At 42.3% G+C, this 18,371-nt stretch overlaps 1 protein-coding gene and 1 non-coding gene across 2 annotated transcripts; both read right to left on the bottom strand.

Annotated features, from left to right (window-relative positions):
* Positions 1–762: 762 nt before the first annotated feature.
* On the bottom strand, positions 763–835 carry TRNAA-UGC (transfer RNA alanine (anticodon UGC)). The gene has a single exon. It is a non-coding gene; the product is annotated as a tRNA-Ala (tRNA).
* Positions 836–1,069: 234 nt separating this feature from the next.
* On the bottom strand, positions 1,070–7,545 carry LOC136483705 (protein ACTIVITY OF BC1 COMPLEX KINASE 1, chloroplastic-like). The gene is given in 15 exon segments (XM_066480843.1): positions 1,070–1,386; positions 1,489–1,558; positions 1,649–1,796; positions 1,875–1,987; positions 2,186–2,257; positions 2,356–2,483; positions 4,384–4,497; positions 4,500–4,578; positions 4,813–4,992; positions 5,084–5,224; positions 5,412–5,576; positions 5,798–5,944; positions 6,065–6,154; positions 6,265–6,471; positions 6,558–7,545. Coding segments are annotated over 15 exon segments (2,040 nt in total). The 5' UTR covers positions 6,873–7,545; the 3' UTR covers positions 1,070–1,315.
* Positions 7,546–18,371: the final 10,826 nt, after the last annotated feature.

An 18,371-nucleotide genomic window follows, 5' to 3' on the forward strand; every position in this document is an offset into this window, starting at 1 on the left:
TACTTTTGCAACATCCAGATGAAACACTTGAAACACAAAGTCTGAAACACCTAAAACACTTAAAACATATAACGTCGGCGGCAGCCATAGCCTACCTGGTGTAAAATTACGGTAGCCAACGAGTTCGGGTCATGGGGACATCGAGAGCAACTGCTGGGCGACCTCCTCCAGGTGGCGCGGTGCACGCTGTAGCTGCGACAGCCGAGGTGGACGGGGGGCGCGACATGGGATGCCCCACGCGATGGGGATGGTCGCGACAGAGTGGGGCTGGTGGACGGCGTGTTGCGGGCGCGGCAAACAGATGATGTGACGGACGCGGCCGCTGTGAGCGGCCAACACGGTGGAAAGCTGCCGCTGCAGTCGAGAGTGGGGATGTTCGCAGCAAGCAGATGAGTTAGGAAGACCATGAAAGTGTAGAAATATTTGAAGCAACCAGATAAGTTGGGGAGCCACAAGTCTATTGTCTGTTTGAGCCCAATCCTTGACTGTAGAATTGGGCGTCTGAATGAATGCGTCCGGATGAACATCTTACCCACAGCATTATCGTTAGGAAGATTAGAGAAGCGATGGCAAATGATTTGTGTCAATCGCAGGCTACGGTCCAGATAAGGAAGGCAAGGAAAACTGAGGAAGTTGGGTACGGAAAATACAATAGTCCCGCGATGCACAGGAAAACTGGAGGAAAAAGAAAAAAAAACGGAAAACTTGAGGAAAAAAAACCGGAAAACTTGAGGAAAAAGTAAAAAAAAGAGAATAACACAGTGGAGATGCGGGGGATCGAACCCCGTGCCTCTCGCATGCAAAGCGAGCGCTCTACCATTTGAGCTACATCCCCTCTGTTGTTTTAATCGCAAGAAAGATTTCTATCTCAACTACTATAAGGTCAAACTCATACTTTAATGCCATCGATCAACACACTTCAGAAGCCTTTGATGCTTCTGCATATATTTGATTTGAATTTGAATGCTAACTGTGTACATCTATTTCTACTATATTCAAATCACGAGCTCATTTTATTTTATATACAAGATCCCTCGCACTATACTATACAAGATCCCTCGCGCTATACTATACAAGATCCCTCGCGCTATACTATACAAATGGCTTGTGCAGAGAAATTGACAATTAATTAGAAAAGAAGAAAGAAAACTGCACATTGCATATTTTGCTATACAAAAATCAAAGCAAAAACAAGTTGTATACAGTGAGGAAGAAGTCTTGTCTAGCCATTTTTCTTGTAGATCATATCGAGGTACCATGACCATGCAGGGGCCTATTCACTCTGTTTGCTCTCTCTTCTAATTGTAAAAGATCATTAGTACTGGCGATCTGGCAGGATGGAATCACTCCAGGAAAGCATGAAATCACGTGCAACAGATGGTAAATCTGCATGAAAGCATAAGTAAATTCATCACACTTAAACCATAGAGGATGTCTTCCAATATCACAGGAATAAGCAAGCAGAATCTGAATATTTCATCAACTTACCCTGAAGAACCTCAAGGGCAACTGAAGGCATATCTATTTGATCTTCGACCAGTCTGTATACATCCACAAGCTGCGAAAGAGGAAACGAATTACAGTCATCCATTGAGCACTCAAATCAAATATATTTTACAGGAACATCCACCATTTACGGACAGAGTACCTCTTCTACGTGCAATTTGGAGTCTTCAGTGAAGGCCAGTATAAGTTGTCTCCTGATACCAGCATCGATAAGGAACATCCGTGCTCCATCTTTTATTGTTTCAGTGAGATCAAGTTTGCTCTCTAATTGTCGATTTCTTACAGCTTGCCTGACAGTTCACTGGATCAGAAAGCTTCTAGGACGAATAACATACACAGGAAAGAAAGACAGTGTTTCCAATACTCACGAACTATTCTTTTTCAGTGCAGGGTTGCTGCTCATCTTGGACACATTCTCCTTGGCAAGAACTATAAGGTTTTCTAGTCGTTTCCACTGGAATGCCCCATCTTTGAATAGCACCTGCACAGGGGAAATATGAGAAAAGTGCTAAAAACCATAACATGGTACAAACATTTGTAGTAATGCACTTGAACATGCATTTGAACCTTTCCATTTCCACAGCATAAAGTTTCCTTTTCTTTTCCATTACCGATGCTTAAATTGACAATTTGGTTCACATAGTCCTTAAGTTGTGTCAATAGGGTCTAAACAAGTTACCTGAATCAGGCGTTCACGGAGAGCAGGGTTTGGATCTGTCAATAGACGCTTTGCTATATATGGATAGGCAACCTAAATATGAAGAAACATACAAGGATGTTAGTAACCAAAGAATGCTCATTGCTGTTTTCTTTGGAGCTCAAATGGTAGCACATGCCAATACGCCATACCTCAAGAAACTTAAAATCACGCTTTAGTGTAAAGCAGATTCCTTCTTGCGTCAACAATGAACGAATAACCAAAGAAAACCTTTCTGGGATGCGGATTGGATAGTTGTACACAAGCTGATTGAACTTCCCTGTGATTTTGATTTTGATTAGATAATGAAGTATATCTTCCTCAGATATTTTTTAAAGGAGTAAGTAGCATTCACCATACAACAACTTGTATGGTTGTATCACTTTAGTCCAATAGCTTGCAAAATGTGCAAACTAGTCATGTACTATGGTCCAAATACACACGAAGGAGCATCTGTGATAAGCTGGCAATATGGAATGGAACATAAATTGGCTTTATGCACATGCCATATTCATTGCTTTTTTTCTGAAGTTTAGATCGTCTTGGTCGTGCATGATATGGAATCTGAACCATTGCATTGGAGCGGGGCGATCAGCAGTTATATATATCACATTGCTTGCAGAGAGAGGCAGGCGATCACATAGAACTTGGCACTAACTTCTCCGATGATAACTATGATGGAACCATAGCTACCCAATCTAGTTGCCAAGGAGATTCACATGACATACCCAGTGAGCATGAAGCTCAAGAATAATTCCACATTATTCCATAACACACGACCAGCCGTACGATTAGCCTCTAATACGCAAGGCTGACCCTTCTTCACCCGCCTCCTCGTATTCCCCTGCATCTTCAGCCTCGTGTGCTCTCCCGCCACCGCCCCTCCGCACCTGGATTCGATGGAGCCCATGCCGCCTCTGCTGCCGCCCTCCACCACCACCCTCCCTAAATTCAGGGAGGCTTCTCTAGAAAGGCAAGAATTCCCCTGCCTTCACTACATCCCACTGGTTTCAGTCACGCACCGCCACCTCCGCCACGGCCATCACTAATCAGTAATCCCAATCCCTTTTTCTTCTTCAGCAGTCAATTCCCCCACCACCGGCACCGCCTAACCGGCTTCTTCCACCGTCCGGCGGGCGACGTCACGCCCACTGTCTCTACTGCCACCACTGCCATCCCTCAGCCTCCCCGAAGCCCCTTTTACAGCTGGAGAACACACAACCCCTACGAGGGGGGCCGCGTGTTGTGCTTGTGCATTAATCGCACACACGCGACCAGCACAAAGGCTTTGTGTACATATATTGCTCCTTACTATTATACACTTATATCCTATTATTACAACATTCTAATTTACTATTATTCTTGAGGGATTATTACACTTCTATTGTGAATTATTAAGTTCAATTCAATATATTTCTCTATGCTATCTAGATGTTCCTGATATATTTTACTCACACCATCTCCTCATGATCCTTGCTTGGACAATTGATTCTAGAATTTGCAAAATAAATGATGAAATCACTTCCCTCCATTTATTCTCTATGTTTATTTACGTGGGAGAGAAACAAGATTAATCTATTTATTCACCGGCCTCAATTTGAATGTTTGCAACTTGCAAATGAAGTGAACTGACAATGAGACAATAAGAACAATCATGTCTTCAACTTAGGCGTTATTTGAAAAAGATTAGCAGGGATGCAGCACAAGTCAGCAGCAGCGATCAGCATCATTGTCAAAGGAATGCTATAGGAACGTTTTCGTCAAAGTAATGCAATTTTGCATTTTGGGCCTCTGTCTCATACAAATCGTACTGCCTAAATACACTTGGTAGTTATATGTGATATGCACACATGACAACTTGACAAGTTGATGTATTCATTTGCACATTTTGCAAGTTGGTGGATTAAAGTGATACAACCATACAAGTTGTTGTATGATGGATGTAATTTACTCTTTTTCAAGACATCTAATATATAACATGTTGCACTAAGCATTTCTCATTAAAAGAAGAAAAAAATACATGCACTAAGCATGGGTAAGCAAACATGCTGAAATGCGGTAAAAATAATAATTTTCACAACTCATATGACCAACTGCTAAACAAATAACATGACAGCAAATTCAGAATATGACAATTTGTGTACAGTAAAATAAAACAATGCTATGCAAATCAATATTACCAGTCACACTCCGGAAATTGAAGTCCGCCAAGCCTTTTCCAGCTGAGTTTTGCCAAATGGATTCCAGAGCTGGAATAATTGGGGCTACATCTGTTCCACTAGCAAGGAACCCAGCCTAGTGAAGTCATTTGCCATTTCAGCATAGTCTTCGTTAACAGCATGAACAACAGCATCGATTAGGATTTGTTTGTTTTGCTGCACAAAGAACAAACAATGAGAAAACATGTTAACAACTTCTGTTTCCTTGTATAATATGCAAATACGAAACAGTGCAAACATGGGTTCACAACACAGAGGGAATAACAGATTTTGCTGCAGGCTGCAGGACTACAAGTACAAAATGTATATATAGACAGGAAAGCAACAATGAAAATGTAACAAACTGTAAGTGCCAAGAATTCTACCACTACAAAAGTGCATTTTACAGACCTGGCTAAGAACGGCCACATTTCCAAAGTCGACATAAGCAATACGACCATCATGCATTGCAAAAATATTTCCAGGATGCGGATCTCCATGGAAAAGACCAAATTCAAGTAACTGACGCAAAGCAGCACTCACTCCGACTGTGAGAAAACCTTCCACATCGATTCCAGCTTCTTTTATAGCCTGCATGAGTGAATTTGAAATCAATGCTGCTACAGAATCACACTGAACTATTGCACCATTGAAATATAAACAATGATATGAATGGTCAAACCTGTGGGTCCGTACATCTAATTCCATCTATCCACTCCATCACCAGAACACGGGGACCTGAAAGCTGCTTATACACTCGAGGTATCTTGACAGTCGGATCATCCTTAAAATTTTCTAGGAAGTCCTCGATATTTGTAGCTTCCTAAAATATTGCAAACAGGAACTAAAATCAGCAGCATTCTATACACTTATCAATGAGAAAGAAATATAAAGGAATCGTTATTGAAACATAATCATTGCACTCTATGTTAAGAACATGTGAACTGTAATAGCTAATTCTATTTCGTTAAAATTGACAACAACAGTACAAAGGATGAGAAAATACTTACAAGAGTGTAATCAAGTTCTTCCAAAAGTTTCTCACCAAATTCATCAACAATAAGCTCCGCATTGCACCCTAGTTTCTGAAGACTAATCCCATTCAAAAATGAAGCCAAAGTGCGGAACAGGAAAAGATCTCGGTATATTATTGGTTCAATCCCTGGTCTCTGAACCTGAAATTGTCAATGAAATAAACCAAAAAGATAAGTATGACTTCCAGAGCACAATTTGTACAAAGAATATGATCATCAAAGGTTACAGAATATATCTATATTCATCCTTGTTTAAGGACCATAATTAGAAAAAAAAACAATGCATCTAGTTAGAAAATGAGTAAAATAAATGTAATAACAAGGAAGTAAACAGATAACAGAAACAAAATAAATATAGGAACCTTAATAGCGACATCCTCGCCAGTTTCTCTAAGTGTGGCACGGTAAACTTGGCCCAAACTAGCAGCTGCTATTGTCTCTGATGAAATTTTGCTGAACAATCTCTCTAGAGGTTGGCCAAGTTCCTCCTCAATTATGGTAAAAGCCACCTAACAAGCATTCAGCAACAAAACAAAACTTGGTTAATCACCCTGCTTTCATCTGTGCAAACTCTAATATGTGAAATCCTAAAGAGCTATTTGCAGGTACTTTCTGGTGTAAGACGATACCTGGTTAGGGACTGGAGGGACATCATCTTGCAAGATGCAAAGTTCATTCATATAATCCTCTCGAATAATATCAGGCCTGTTGGCTAGAACCTGAAGAACAGTACCCAAAGAAAGTTAGGACAATTGTAAAGCTATATGATCAATGAATTCGAATTGTGCAATCAGATGTGTCCTTTATAATGAAGATTAAATGTGATGACCTGTCCTGCTTTTATGAAAGATGGGCCCAGATCACATAAAAGATTACGGAGCTGACGAGCACGATATGGAACAATTTCTTCATCCCGTCCAACCAAAAAGTCATACACAAGATATGACCAGTAAAATCCAAGTTTCCAAACTATCTCCACTCCCCGACTCGCAAGGGACAGTATGGAACCTCTTGAATCCAAGACTCTTTTCCTGACCTAGAAATTGTAGAAAAATGAACACAGTTGAAACAATTTTTAACCAGACCAATTCTATAAACATAAAAGAATGCAGATTCCAGTACCATTTCTGGACTGTACTTTCGGAACGGAATACAGACACCACGTTCAATATCAAGTTGCTCCATTGCGCTGCTGGGTTTGTCGCTGGATATACTTTTGATAGCTGCGCCGTTGGTGCGTGGAAGTTGGGTTATGTTTTGAGATGATATTGGAGCACCGGTCAATGCGGCATTCATGACATAGAGTGCTGCTCGCCTTCTCCTTTGGGGCGCTGAGAAACTTGAATTTGCAAATCCATGGTATACCAGTCGTCGGTTGGTTGTTATTGTTTGAGACCACTGTGCTGAAGTCCAGATACAAGCTGTACAAAGCTCCATTTTTTAGCCTCAAATGCTGATATCTGGATAAGATGGCAACCTGCATCAGCAAGCTTTAATCCCACCAATATGGAGCACTATTCCAACAGTATTTCTAAATTTGTAATTGGAAAAATGAATGAGTCCTATTCAACAGAGGCCGGAAGTAGATTCATAATTATTGTATCAACTCGATGTAATGATTATGAAATTTAATAAAATCCTTCCTTTATCAGAGAAAAATGGAGATGCAACAGTACAAGCATATATAGGCCAGGATTGTTAGGGTTTGGCTTATAGAAATCAGGGCCAGCCACAGCCGCGCGTTCCAGGGCGTCACGGGCACGAGCGGCGGCGGCGGCGGCGTCCCGCTCCTGGACTGCGGCGGTTGCCTCACCTTCGGCCTCAGCGCCACGGCCAAGAGCAGCGTCGCGTGCGGCCTTGGTGGCGCGGGCACGCTCGTCCAGAGCAGCGCGCCTGGCAGCCTCCTCTTTGGCAGCGGCGGCGGTAGGAGAGGGAGGGTGGTGCCGGCCATTGGAATTGGACGCAGCCTGTGAGGGGTCCACGCCTCATGCGCGGGGGAAGCAAAGCAACGACGGCGAAGGGACGGCCAGCGAAGGGAACGGAGCAGCAGAAAGAACTCTCACCTGACTACAGAACCGGCGGCGGACGACCCCGCCCTTCCCCTGTCCTCCCACGAATTTGTTGGGACTTGGATAGTGTTGTTCCCAAAATTTTTCAAGATTTCCTATCACATCGAATTTTTAGACGCATGCATGAAGCATTAAATATAAATAAAAAATAAAACTAATTACATAGTTTAGACGAAATTCAGGAGACGAATTTTTCAAGTCTAATTAGATTATGATTGGACACTAATTGTTAAGTACCAACGAAAGTGTTATAATATCATTTCGCCAAAAATTTGGACAACTAGAGCAAACACTGCAAACTGAACGAATTGTCCTCAGTGCCGAGTCGCCGGCCGGCTGGCTCGCTGCGCGCTCTCACTTTCTTGGTTTGCGCGGGGGAAGGAAAGCCCCCTTTTTTTTCCGTTTTACTTTCTCAGAATCTCAGCTCTCTCTCTACCTCTTTCTTTGTGTGTGGTCCGGAGCAGAGGAGCGGCGGCGCGCTCGTTGCTGATGTAGACAAAGCCATGGCCGCCGCCACAGCCGGGGGGGGGGGGGGGGGGGGGGGGGGGGGGGGGGGGGGGGGCAAGGGCCTTTAGCTTTTAGGTAGTGGTGCAAATGGAATATATCACATACAAATTCAAATATTTTTATATGTGAATGCAAAGCGCATAGTTCGAATTCCCGTACTCCCGAACGTGAATACCAAATGGATAGTTCGACTTCAAATTTGGATTCAGATATTCTATTCAATTTAGTTGTCTACAAGCAGTGGCAGAGCCACGTTTGGGACCATAGAGGGTCATGGCCCCTCTTGCCAGAATCAAATTCCTAAAGTGCACATGTGACTAGCAATTTTCTTTCTAACCTTTGAAATTTTCCTTGGTTTGTGCGAATCACGGTCGCAGCTACTAGTCGGACTAGCCCTGTGTAGTAGCAACGCTCTCTGCTCTCACTGCATTGCCTATGCGTACATATATTGTTGCTTCTTTGCTTCTTAGAGTTCTTGTTACTCTGACAGGCTTCACATACTAGAAAGTGCCAGATTTAGTGGTGATTTTTTTTTTACAATTGAGATCGGTTGTTATTCTTTCGAAAGGATTTTAGACACTTTGCTAAATAATTTGCCCCAATCTATAAGTTGTGTATACCTTTGTTCACGTTGCTTGTTGTTTGGCCCCCTCTGCATTTTGCTTCTAGCTCCGCCAGTGTCGGTAAGTATTCATCCACAAGTAATTAGTAATTTTTTAAAACCCAATTCATATAGAAAACGAGAAATCAAACTACAGAAGATGGATTGGAAAACACGTGCAAACAAGAAAAGAACAAAAAGATCAAAGCTGCTAAGAATTGTGTGCGGGTATATATTCCTCTCCACCCTCCCACCTCATAGCTCTTACACACCAAGAACACTATAGGTGTGTTTGGTTCATTACTTGAACCTGCCAAAGGATGTCATAGCTCACAATGACGAAGCTTAGCCTGTGTTTGCTTGATGACCAGACCTGCCCCGCATGCCCAACTTTGCCTAGCACTTGTTAGTTCATTTTCTGCGCCATGTCTCGCCAAAAGTCTGGCGCTGATTTCAGCCGCTACAATTGTGGCGCGGACGGAAGTTGGGTGCGGCTAGCTCTGGCTTAGAGCCAAACAGACCCCTTAAGCCCCCCCTTTCTCTCTCTCTTTGTGCATCTAGTGATTGACTCCTTGATTAGCGAAAAGAATTGGTTGTGGGGTGTGTGAGAAAGCTTGTGAACTCCATTTTCTAGATCTCTGAGCACTTGTGACCTTGTCAGTTCTTTGATTTCAATTTGTTACTCTTGGATTTTGATTCGTTGCAAATCCTAGACGGCTAGGCGTAGTTCGGGAGCTCTGATCTGTGTTGAGCACCTGGAAGTTTATATTACCCATCTTCTGTAGTGAATTTGTGCACACGTTGACATTTGTGGTTGCTTTGGCAAAGAGGGTGGAAGAGACTTTCGACCTTTGTGGTCTCCTCAACAACAAGAACGTAGCTACACCTTTGTGGTATGACCGAACCTCAGATTAAGGGGGTGTTTGGGACTGCTCCGCAAACTCTGCTCCACAAACTCCACCGTGGAGCAGCTCTACAAAAACCTGGAGTTTGTGGAACAACCCTTTAGGTGCTCTCATAACTCCACCCCTTTTTTCCTTGAACAGAGTGCGTGGAGCTGAAATCGTTTAGCTAAAAAACGTGGAGCGGAGCTGAAAAATATGGAGCAGAGCAATCCCAAATACTCCCTAAATCGCGTATTCATTGTGTGTCATTGGGCGGTGCTAGAACTGGTGGCAATAGCATAGCACAAGCATAGGGAGGCAGAGAGGCGCAACACCGCATCAAGGGAGAGGACACATCGGTGACTAATGCAGAGAAGAGGTAGAGTTCGGTGGAGAATGCGCCGCAACAAGGAGGTCGGAGTGGGGAATCAGAAAAGTGCACAACAAGAGATGCCTTGTCCAGGGCCCTACTCCTCGTCCACGGCAGGACAGAAGTAGTTCTTATAGTAGCCATGATACATCATATTATCTGCAACAATGGGAAATAAACCCTGAGTACAAGAAGGTACTCAACTAGACTTATCCATCATAAACCAAAATAAAGTGACTCCAAGGATCATGCAAGGCTTTATAAGTGGAGCTAGCTTGATAACATTTTGCATAAAAAGCTTACCAATTCAAGTATATAGTTATAATTCGGTCATCAAGTTAATTATAGCTATTTATTTCTAGATTAGCAACTAACCTGTGCCAAACATGTGGTATATCATTTAGAAGCATACAGTAGTAACCATAGCCGGTGTAATAATTCCATGTTTATCATAACCCTCATATTCCATAATATAGTTACTACAATGTTGGGACTAGCCAAGTTTCTCACTGTCCGGGAGAGACGACGATTCGAATCGATTTCAACTAGCTGGGAATTTATTCCTAACACAAAGCTAGGCAAACCAGATCAACGGTCACCTTTGGTACAACTCAGATCCACATTTTGCGGGTTTGATCAGCGCCACACAATCAGGGACAACCAGCGGCCAGGACGATCAGGACTACCCTGCCCTTGAGCTCACGTCTGGCTCCCCGCACATCCTTACTACCATCCAGAGTGCGTACTCTTATAGAACAGGGCCCGAGCTGAGTTGAGCTACTCGGCTTCGCGGTCAGAATGAGTTATTCGACCAACTAAGTGAGATGCATGCGTTCAATCTTGACGGAAACGCCAACAACGGTGCGATTCTTAATCGGCACAGATGGAATCACATGAGTCAACCTACGCATAGATTCCGTCCAACCTCCAATTACATTATCCCATGGTTCTTTTCCATGATAACAAATATAGACAACCGTGCTCCGGTATCCATCTATATCTCGCAGGTGATAGGAAACCACCCGACTTCTACTGGTCTAAGCATGGCTAAGCATATATTCGATCCTGGACCTACATAGGGTTAAAGATATATTTATCTGGACAAGGTAGTTCTATGCATCAAGTGTTTCCAATTCAACTCTTATAACCTAATGCATCAAATATAAAGGACTCAAGTGAGATTTTGTAAAGCATGGGAGACTTAAAATACTCTGGGACTTACCTTTGATAAAAGAAGTTGGCATGTGGTCTGGGCACTCGGGTAAGTCTTCAAGAGTTTGCTCCTCTCCTTCTAGAGCTACGGCCTGAGGTGCCTCCTGTTGTTTCTCTTCTTCTTCGTTGAATTCCAATAGAGTGATCCCCTCGGACGATCCTATATCATGAGCATGAAATAAGATATCAGGAATACATATATAATGACATGTATAATATGATATGATATGATGAATGCATCCTCATAAGTGTTTTCAGCAGCATTGCATTATGGTGATAACAAGTTATATTTTCTTTTACTGAGTAGTAGGTGCATATCTCTTCTCTAGTAACTTAAACAAACACTTATGTAAATCATTTTCTGGACTACAAGACAACAACCACTTGTTTTGATCATAACTGAAGTTATACACATCAAAATAATATGGTTGTGGATTTTCTAGAAAGGTTATGAATTTTCCTACAACTTTCTTGGAATCATCTTAATGTGATTCAGCAGTTATCTAGGTCAAACAATTCAATCTTACAGATCTATCTAGAGAGCAAGCATTTCAGATATTAGACTTCCGACCACCATAATTCTCAAACCATAAGGCCCATGACTATGAAAATTTAACATAAGGTATATAAGTAAGTTATCTACAACTTTGTTATTAACCATCTTTACAGAAAAAATCATTATCTTTATAAAATCATCACCACAACAGAAACTACATATGCAGTCATCTAGTTGAATTATAAAGCTATAATTAACTAGTTGCCTATAAACAAATACTTCTAAGCCTCACTAACATTATCAACAGATTATATGCATCACACACACCACAGAAAGCATCAGGGTTAAGCCTAACTATTTTATTTATATTCATTTATTAATTTTCTTAGATAATAAGGTGATTTACAGAGTAAATATTTCCAGTGCTCAATAAAATTGCGAGAAAATTACAGTAGGCTACACATGACCCTAATAGTCTTTTATACAAATTCCATTCCATTTGGATATGTATATCTACTTCTATAAAAATGACAAGTTACATATGCTTATTTTAGCAAAAATAGTTTAGCATAGTAAAAAGTGTCAGGCAGCAGATTTAATATTTTTATTACTTTCCTCCTAGCATAGGAATACTGTGTAAAAATGTGCATGATCATATGTTATGTATTTTTACCCCATTTAATTTCACTAGAAACTAGCAATTAATCAAGATTAAATAGGAAGACCATATTTCAAGTATGCTTACTATAGGTTTAGTATTTTTCTTAGCTCAAGCATGTCAACAGAAGACCAACAAAATTGGAATTACAAGTTTATCACTTTTCTAGCTCAAGTTATGCATTTTACAAGATATAAACTAATTTAAAATCACTTATCTTGCTTAATTTAATTCTCCCAGAAAAATACTCTAAACAGTAGATTTCATATTTTTATAAAATAGTACAGTTCAATCTGAATCTAAAAAAAATTGGTTCACCCCATTTAGATACTCCTAGCTCTATATATAATTTTTGTAAGTTAGCAACAAAATCTGTGTAAAATAAATATAAAAAAATCAAATTTCCACTCGGACGCTGTAGTTAGGTGCACCCGGTCTATACACCTGTCGGTGCAGGACCCATGAGATACCCCATAAGGAAGGGAGAAGAACTAGCCTAACTAGGATTCTTCCCCTGTAATCTTAGTAGTAGTATTATTCTGTAATCCTACTAGAAACTCTCATTGTAAATCAACTAGGACTCTAGCCTCCTGACTATATAAAGGAGGGCAGGGCTCCTTGGATCGAGAGTTCAGAGAACAATTATACAACACGATACTTTACGATCAATCCAATGCAAAGGCTAATGTCGACTGGACGTAGGGCTATTACTCGATCAAAGATCGAGGGTCCGAACCAGGATAAATCGACTGTCTCTTGCGTAACCGTCGAGTTCTACATACGCCGAAGCCTAAACATACTGCCTCGGGGACCTCCGTGATAGGCTATCGGTGGTCAAACATTGACAGCTAGCGCGCCAGGTAGGGGCTTTTGGCGAATTGCACCTGAGAGCTCAATGGACCTCGATAACATGATCTTCTCGACGGGATCAACCTTCATCTTCGGTTCATGGATCTGCGAGGCAGGCGACGACGGCAAGCTCTAAGGCCGTCTCCTCGAAGATTCAGATCATCATCAGGACTTTTCCATTTCGGCGACAATGATAGATCAGCTTGCCGGAAGATTCACGCAGCTCGTAATGTCCAATTCAACTCGGATTCCGCGACTTCATGCATCCGATTCAAACTCGAGTTCCGCTTCCGAGACGAAGTCTTATCTGAGTTCTTTCAGAAAACCGAGTTCTTTTCTGACAAAGCTCCAGAACATGACATCAGCCTATCAAGAATACTACTCGGAGTACTCTCAGAGTACTTCAAAGAAGTCAAGTCATCTTCCGTTCAGACTCCACAACATGGCAACATCTTATCAGACATAGCCCGAAGGATCCACCTATCTCGTGCTTAGAATGCCGCTGAAGGGAGCCTAGGAAGGTCTTGTTTTAACTATAACATCTCAAGACTACATCGTTCACTGGCCAGATACCGTTCCTGAGGATGACGGCACCCAACTAGTCGATGATACGACAACAACAACTCTACCCTACCAAGAAGGAGACTCGATCTGTGATCTTGAAACCTCTACTGAAGTTATCAACAGCTCTGGCAGTACGGAAATCAACGATGATGACAGAACAACTCACGCTAGAGAAGTATTCATGATTCGCCATCCTCGATCACCATTGATCCCCCCCAGAAGTACCCGACGTTAGGTCTTCAGATGAATCCGAATCCAACATATCACCATTTATCCAGGGGCACGATGGTGAGACTAAGAGTCAGAGGCAAGCAAGAGAAAGAAAGAACAAATTGAAACAAGGATGTCAATGCCGTACTAAGCAGCAAAAGGACACTTGGATCAAATACGAGTCAGATCTAGCCGAGTACAATAGAAGAAAATCAGAGTGAGAGGTCGAAGAAGGACGAGCACTGAATACACCCTACGATAAGATCCGAGAAGCACTAGAAGAACTCAGGGTGACTTCACATTCCAATGAAAAACAAGAATAGCTTCGGGATTTCCTCCGATCAACAATCCTAAGGACGCACGACGGAAGGGCCCACTCAAGACTACCAAATAGGTCAACATCTCATGAACAGGAAGATCAAAATCAAAGGAAGTCCGCCTTCAAGAGACTCGGACCAAGCGGAAGTCATAACGGAGAAAGTAGAAGAAATCATAATAAAAAAGACCAGGTCAAACAAACAAGGAAAGCCAGAAGCAAGGCACCCACAAGGATAGCTACGCAAAACTACTCTCACAAAGACAAGAGTTGGTAAGAAGGGGGCGCTGAATTAGAATACACAAAAGCCAGAACACACGATAGATTCCCCTGTTTTGCAAACAGTCTGGCTTCAATACGACTACCTCACAAGTTCAAACCGTCCAACCACTCCAAGTACGATGGCAAGACCGAACCAAAGCAATGGCTCAGGATTTACTCACAATCGATTGAATTGGCCGGAGGAGACGATGACATCAAGACCTTGTTCTTTCCCATGGCCCTAGAAATCATGCCCCTTCAGTGGTTTGACAAATTAAATCCAGGATCAATCAGAAGTTGGGAAGACTTACAAAGAGCTTTCTGTGAAAATTTCATGGGAATTATGACACATCCAATCACCCACGCAGAGTTAAAAGGACTTAAGCAGAAAGGAGGGGAAAGTCTAAGAAATTACAATCGACGATTTAGCGAACTATGGGCTCAAGTACACGACATCACCCAACGAGAAGCAATCAAAGCTTTCTCGCACAGAATCATGGCTAGGTGGCAATTTCAAGACTTCTGCAAAAAAAACCCAAGAAACAATGAAGAATTCAGACAAACAGTGGAAAAGATGATTACTGTAGAGGAAAAAACAAGAGAAAGATTCCTGGATAGAAACAACAGAGACAACCCGGACAGGCAAATTCCTCGAAACAGCAGACATCAGGAGAGAAAGCGTGGTCCAGACAACATAGTACCAATGGCTGACAAATCAAAGAAGTTTTCAAAACCCTGAAGATATGACGACATTGAGAACATACGTTGCCCCTTGCACCCCAACGGAAAACACACCATCGGAAATTGCTACACCTTCAACGAAAGATACACAAGAAAAGATAGTAAGGGGAACAATAAAGAAGACAATTAGAAAAAAGAAGAAGACAACCATGAAAACAAAGGATTCCAAAAATCCAGGGGACAGTGGCAGTAATCTTTGCCGGAGTTCCAGATTCCAGAAGCAAACATCAACAAAAGCTAGTGTTACGAACCATCATGGCAGCAGAACCTGCTACACCAAGATATCTCAATTGGTTAGAGTACCTAATACAATTTTCAAGAGAAGACCAATGGACCAGCGTAGGAAACGCAGGCCATTACCCACTGGTTCTAGATCCAACCATTGTCGGTATGACTATTACAAAAGTACTAATCGACGGAGGAGCCGGACTCAACATCATTTTTTTAGAAACTCTAAGGAAGATGGGACTATAACTCACCGGGATGATCACACCAACAAGGACACCTTTTTATGGCATAGTACCCGGCAAGGCAGCAATGCCACTTGGACAAATCACTCTACCGATTACTTTTGGGACTCTCTCGAACTACTGCACAGAGTTCATTAAGTTTGAAGTCACGAACTTCGATTCATCATATCACGCAATCCTTGGGCGCCCAGCACTAGTGAAATTCATGGCAATACCACATTATCCGTACCTATTGCTTAAGATGCCAGGGTCTAACGATGTTCTTTCTCTTCGGAGTGATTTAAAGCGCGCATTTGACTGTGATATTCAGGCAATTCAAATTGCAGTAAAAGCACAGGCAAACGATAGAAGAAAAGAAATAGCCACTTTGCCACAGAAATAAGCCAAGAAGAACTAGAGATACCGGCTAAAAAGCCAAGCATCCTAGCACCACCAAAAGAAGCCGACGTCAAGCAAATCGACCTGGGCACCGGTGATCCCTCAAAAACGGCAACCATCAGTGCACACCTATCAGCAAAATAGGAACTTGCGCTCACCAACTTTCTTTGGGACAAGGATATCTTCGCTTGGAAGCCAGCCGATGTGCCAGGGGTCCCAAGAGAGTTGGCTGAGCACAGAATTGATATCAATGAAGGCTCCAAGCCTGTGAAGCAACGACTATGATGATTCTCTCCCAACAAGAAGGCAGCAATTAAAAAGGAAATTACAAAACTAATGGCAGTCGAATTCATCAGAGAAATCCTCCATCCAGATTGGCTAGCAAATCCAGTTCTGGTACAGAAAAAGAATACGGACGAGTGACACATGTGTGTCGACTACATAGATCTCAACAAACACTGCCCAAAAGATCCGTTTGGGCTACCACGCATTGATCAGATAGTTGATTCAACAGCAGGATCTACCCTATTATCCTTCCTTGATTGCTATTCAGGATATCACCAGATCGCACTAAAGGAACAAGACCAGAGCAAGACATCTTTCATCACTCCGTTCGGCGCCTACTGCTACAAGACCATGTTGTTTGGACTCAAGAATGCTGGAGCCACTTACCAAAGAGCTATCCAAACATGCCTTGGTGATCAGATCGGCAAAAACGTAGAAGCATACATGGATGACGTGGTTGTAAAAACAAAGAACCCAGACGCACTGATTGAAGACTTAAAACAAACCTTCGAGAATCTAAAAAGGTGGAGGTGGAAATTAAACCCAAACAAGTGTGTATTCAGAGTTCCTTCAGGACTTCTACTCGGATTCTTGGTCAGTCATCGCAGAATCGAAGCAAGCGCCAAGCAAATTCAAGCCATAACAGAGATGGGCCCTCCTCGAAGCGTCAAAGATGTACAAAAACTAACAGGCTACATGGCGGCACTCAATCGTTTCATTTCAAGACTCGGTGAAAAAGGGTTACCTTTCTTTAAACTACTAAAGAAGACAGACAAGTTCGAGTGAACGGAAGAAGCTAATGAAGCTTTTATGAAACTTAAGGCATACCTCACATCCTCACCAATCCTCACACCTCCAAAGAAAGACAAAGACATGATGCTATACATTGTGGCAACTTCTACTGTAGTCAGCACGTCGATAGTAGTAAAAAGAGAAGAAGAAGGGCGCATGTATAAAGTACAACACCCAGTATACTACATCAGTGAAGTACTGTCAGAATCAAAAATCCGGTACCCGCATGTGCAAAAACTACTCTACGCCCTACTGATCACTTCACGCATGCTTTATCACTATTTTGAAAGCCACAAGATTACTGTGGTGATAGATTTCCTACTAGGAGATATCTTACACAACAAAGACGCAATAGGGAGCATATCTAATGGGCGGTTGAACTCGGTGCTCTCAACATCGATTTCACCCCATGGAAAGCAATTAAATCTCAAGCCCTTGCAGATTTTGTTGTCGAATGGACAGAGATTCAACAACCTATGTCAAATACAATCCTTGACCACTGGAAGATGTACTTTGATGGATCACTCAAGCTAGGTGGAGCTGGTGCGGGCGTTCTCCTAATCTCTCTGGACGGAAAACAACTCAAGTATGTCCTTCAGATATTATGGCAAGCTACCAACAATGAAGCAGAATACAAAGCTCTCATCCACGGGCTACAAGTGGCAATTACCCTCGGAATCAAGCGATTACTCATATACGGCGATTCGGCAGTAGTCATCAACCAAGTCAACAAAGATTGGGATTGCACCAAAGAAAACATGGGTGCTTACTGCGCTAAAATTAGAAAACTCAAAAAACATTTCCAAGGATTGGAAATCCTACATGTCCTGCGTGATTCCAACATTGTAGCAGATGTCCTCACCAAGCTTGGATCAGACAGGGCAAAGGTGCCACCCGGCGTATCCATAGAGGAGTTATCAGCTCCTTCTATCAAACAACCCAGTGAGACAACCCCAGAACTCATAGCCAAAGGCAACTAGATTCTGGTAATCAATACTTCATGGACACAGGTTTTTATTGATTACATCAAAGAGAATAAATTGCCAGCGGAAAAATAGGAAGCCGCACGAGTTGTTCGCAGAAGCAAGAATTACGTCCTAGTAGGAGACAAGCTCTACAAAAGAGCCGCATCATCAGGAGTACTCCTAAAATGCGTCTCATTTGAAGAAGGTAAATAGATTCTAGATGAAATACACTCAGGTTGCTGTAGAAATCATGCCGCTTCAAGAACACTAGTCGGCAAAGCATTTCGCACTAGTTTCTACTGGCCAAC

The sequence above is a fragment of the Miscanthus floridulus genome, chromosome 9 (assembly GCF_019320115.1).
Source record: "Miscanthus floridulus cultivar M001 chromosome 9, ASM1932011v1, whole genome shotgun sequence".
In the NCBI taxonomy this organism is placed as follows: domain Eukaryota; kingdom Viridiplantae; phylum Streptophyta; class Magnoliopsida; order Poales; family Poaceae; genus Miscanthus; species Miscanthus floridulus.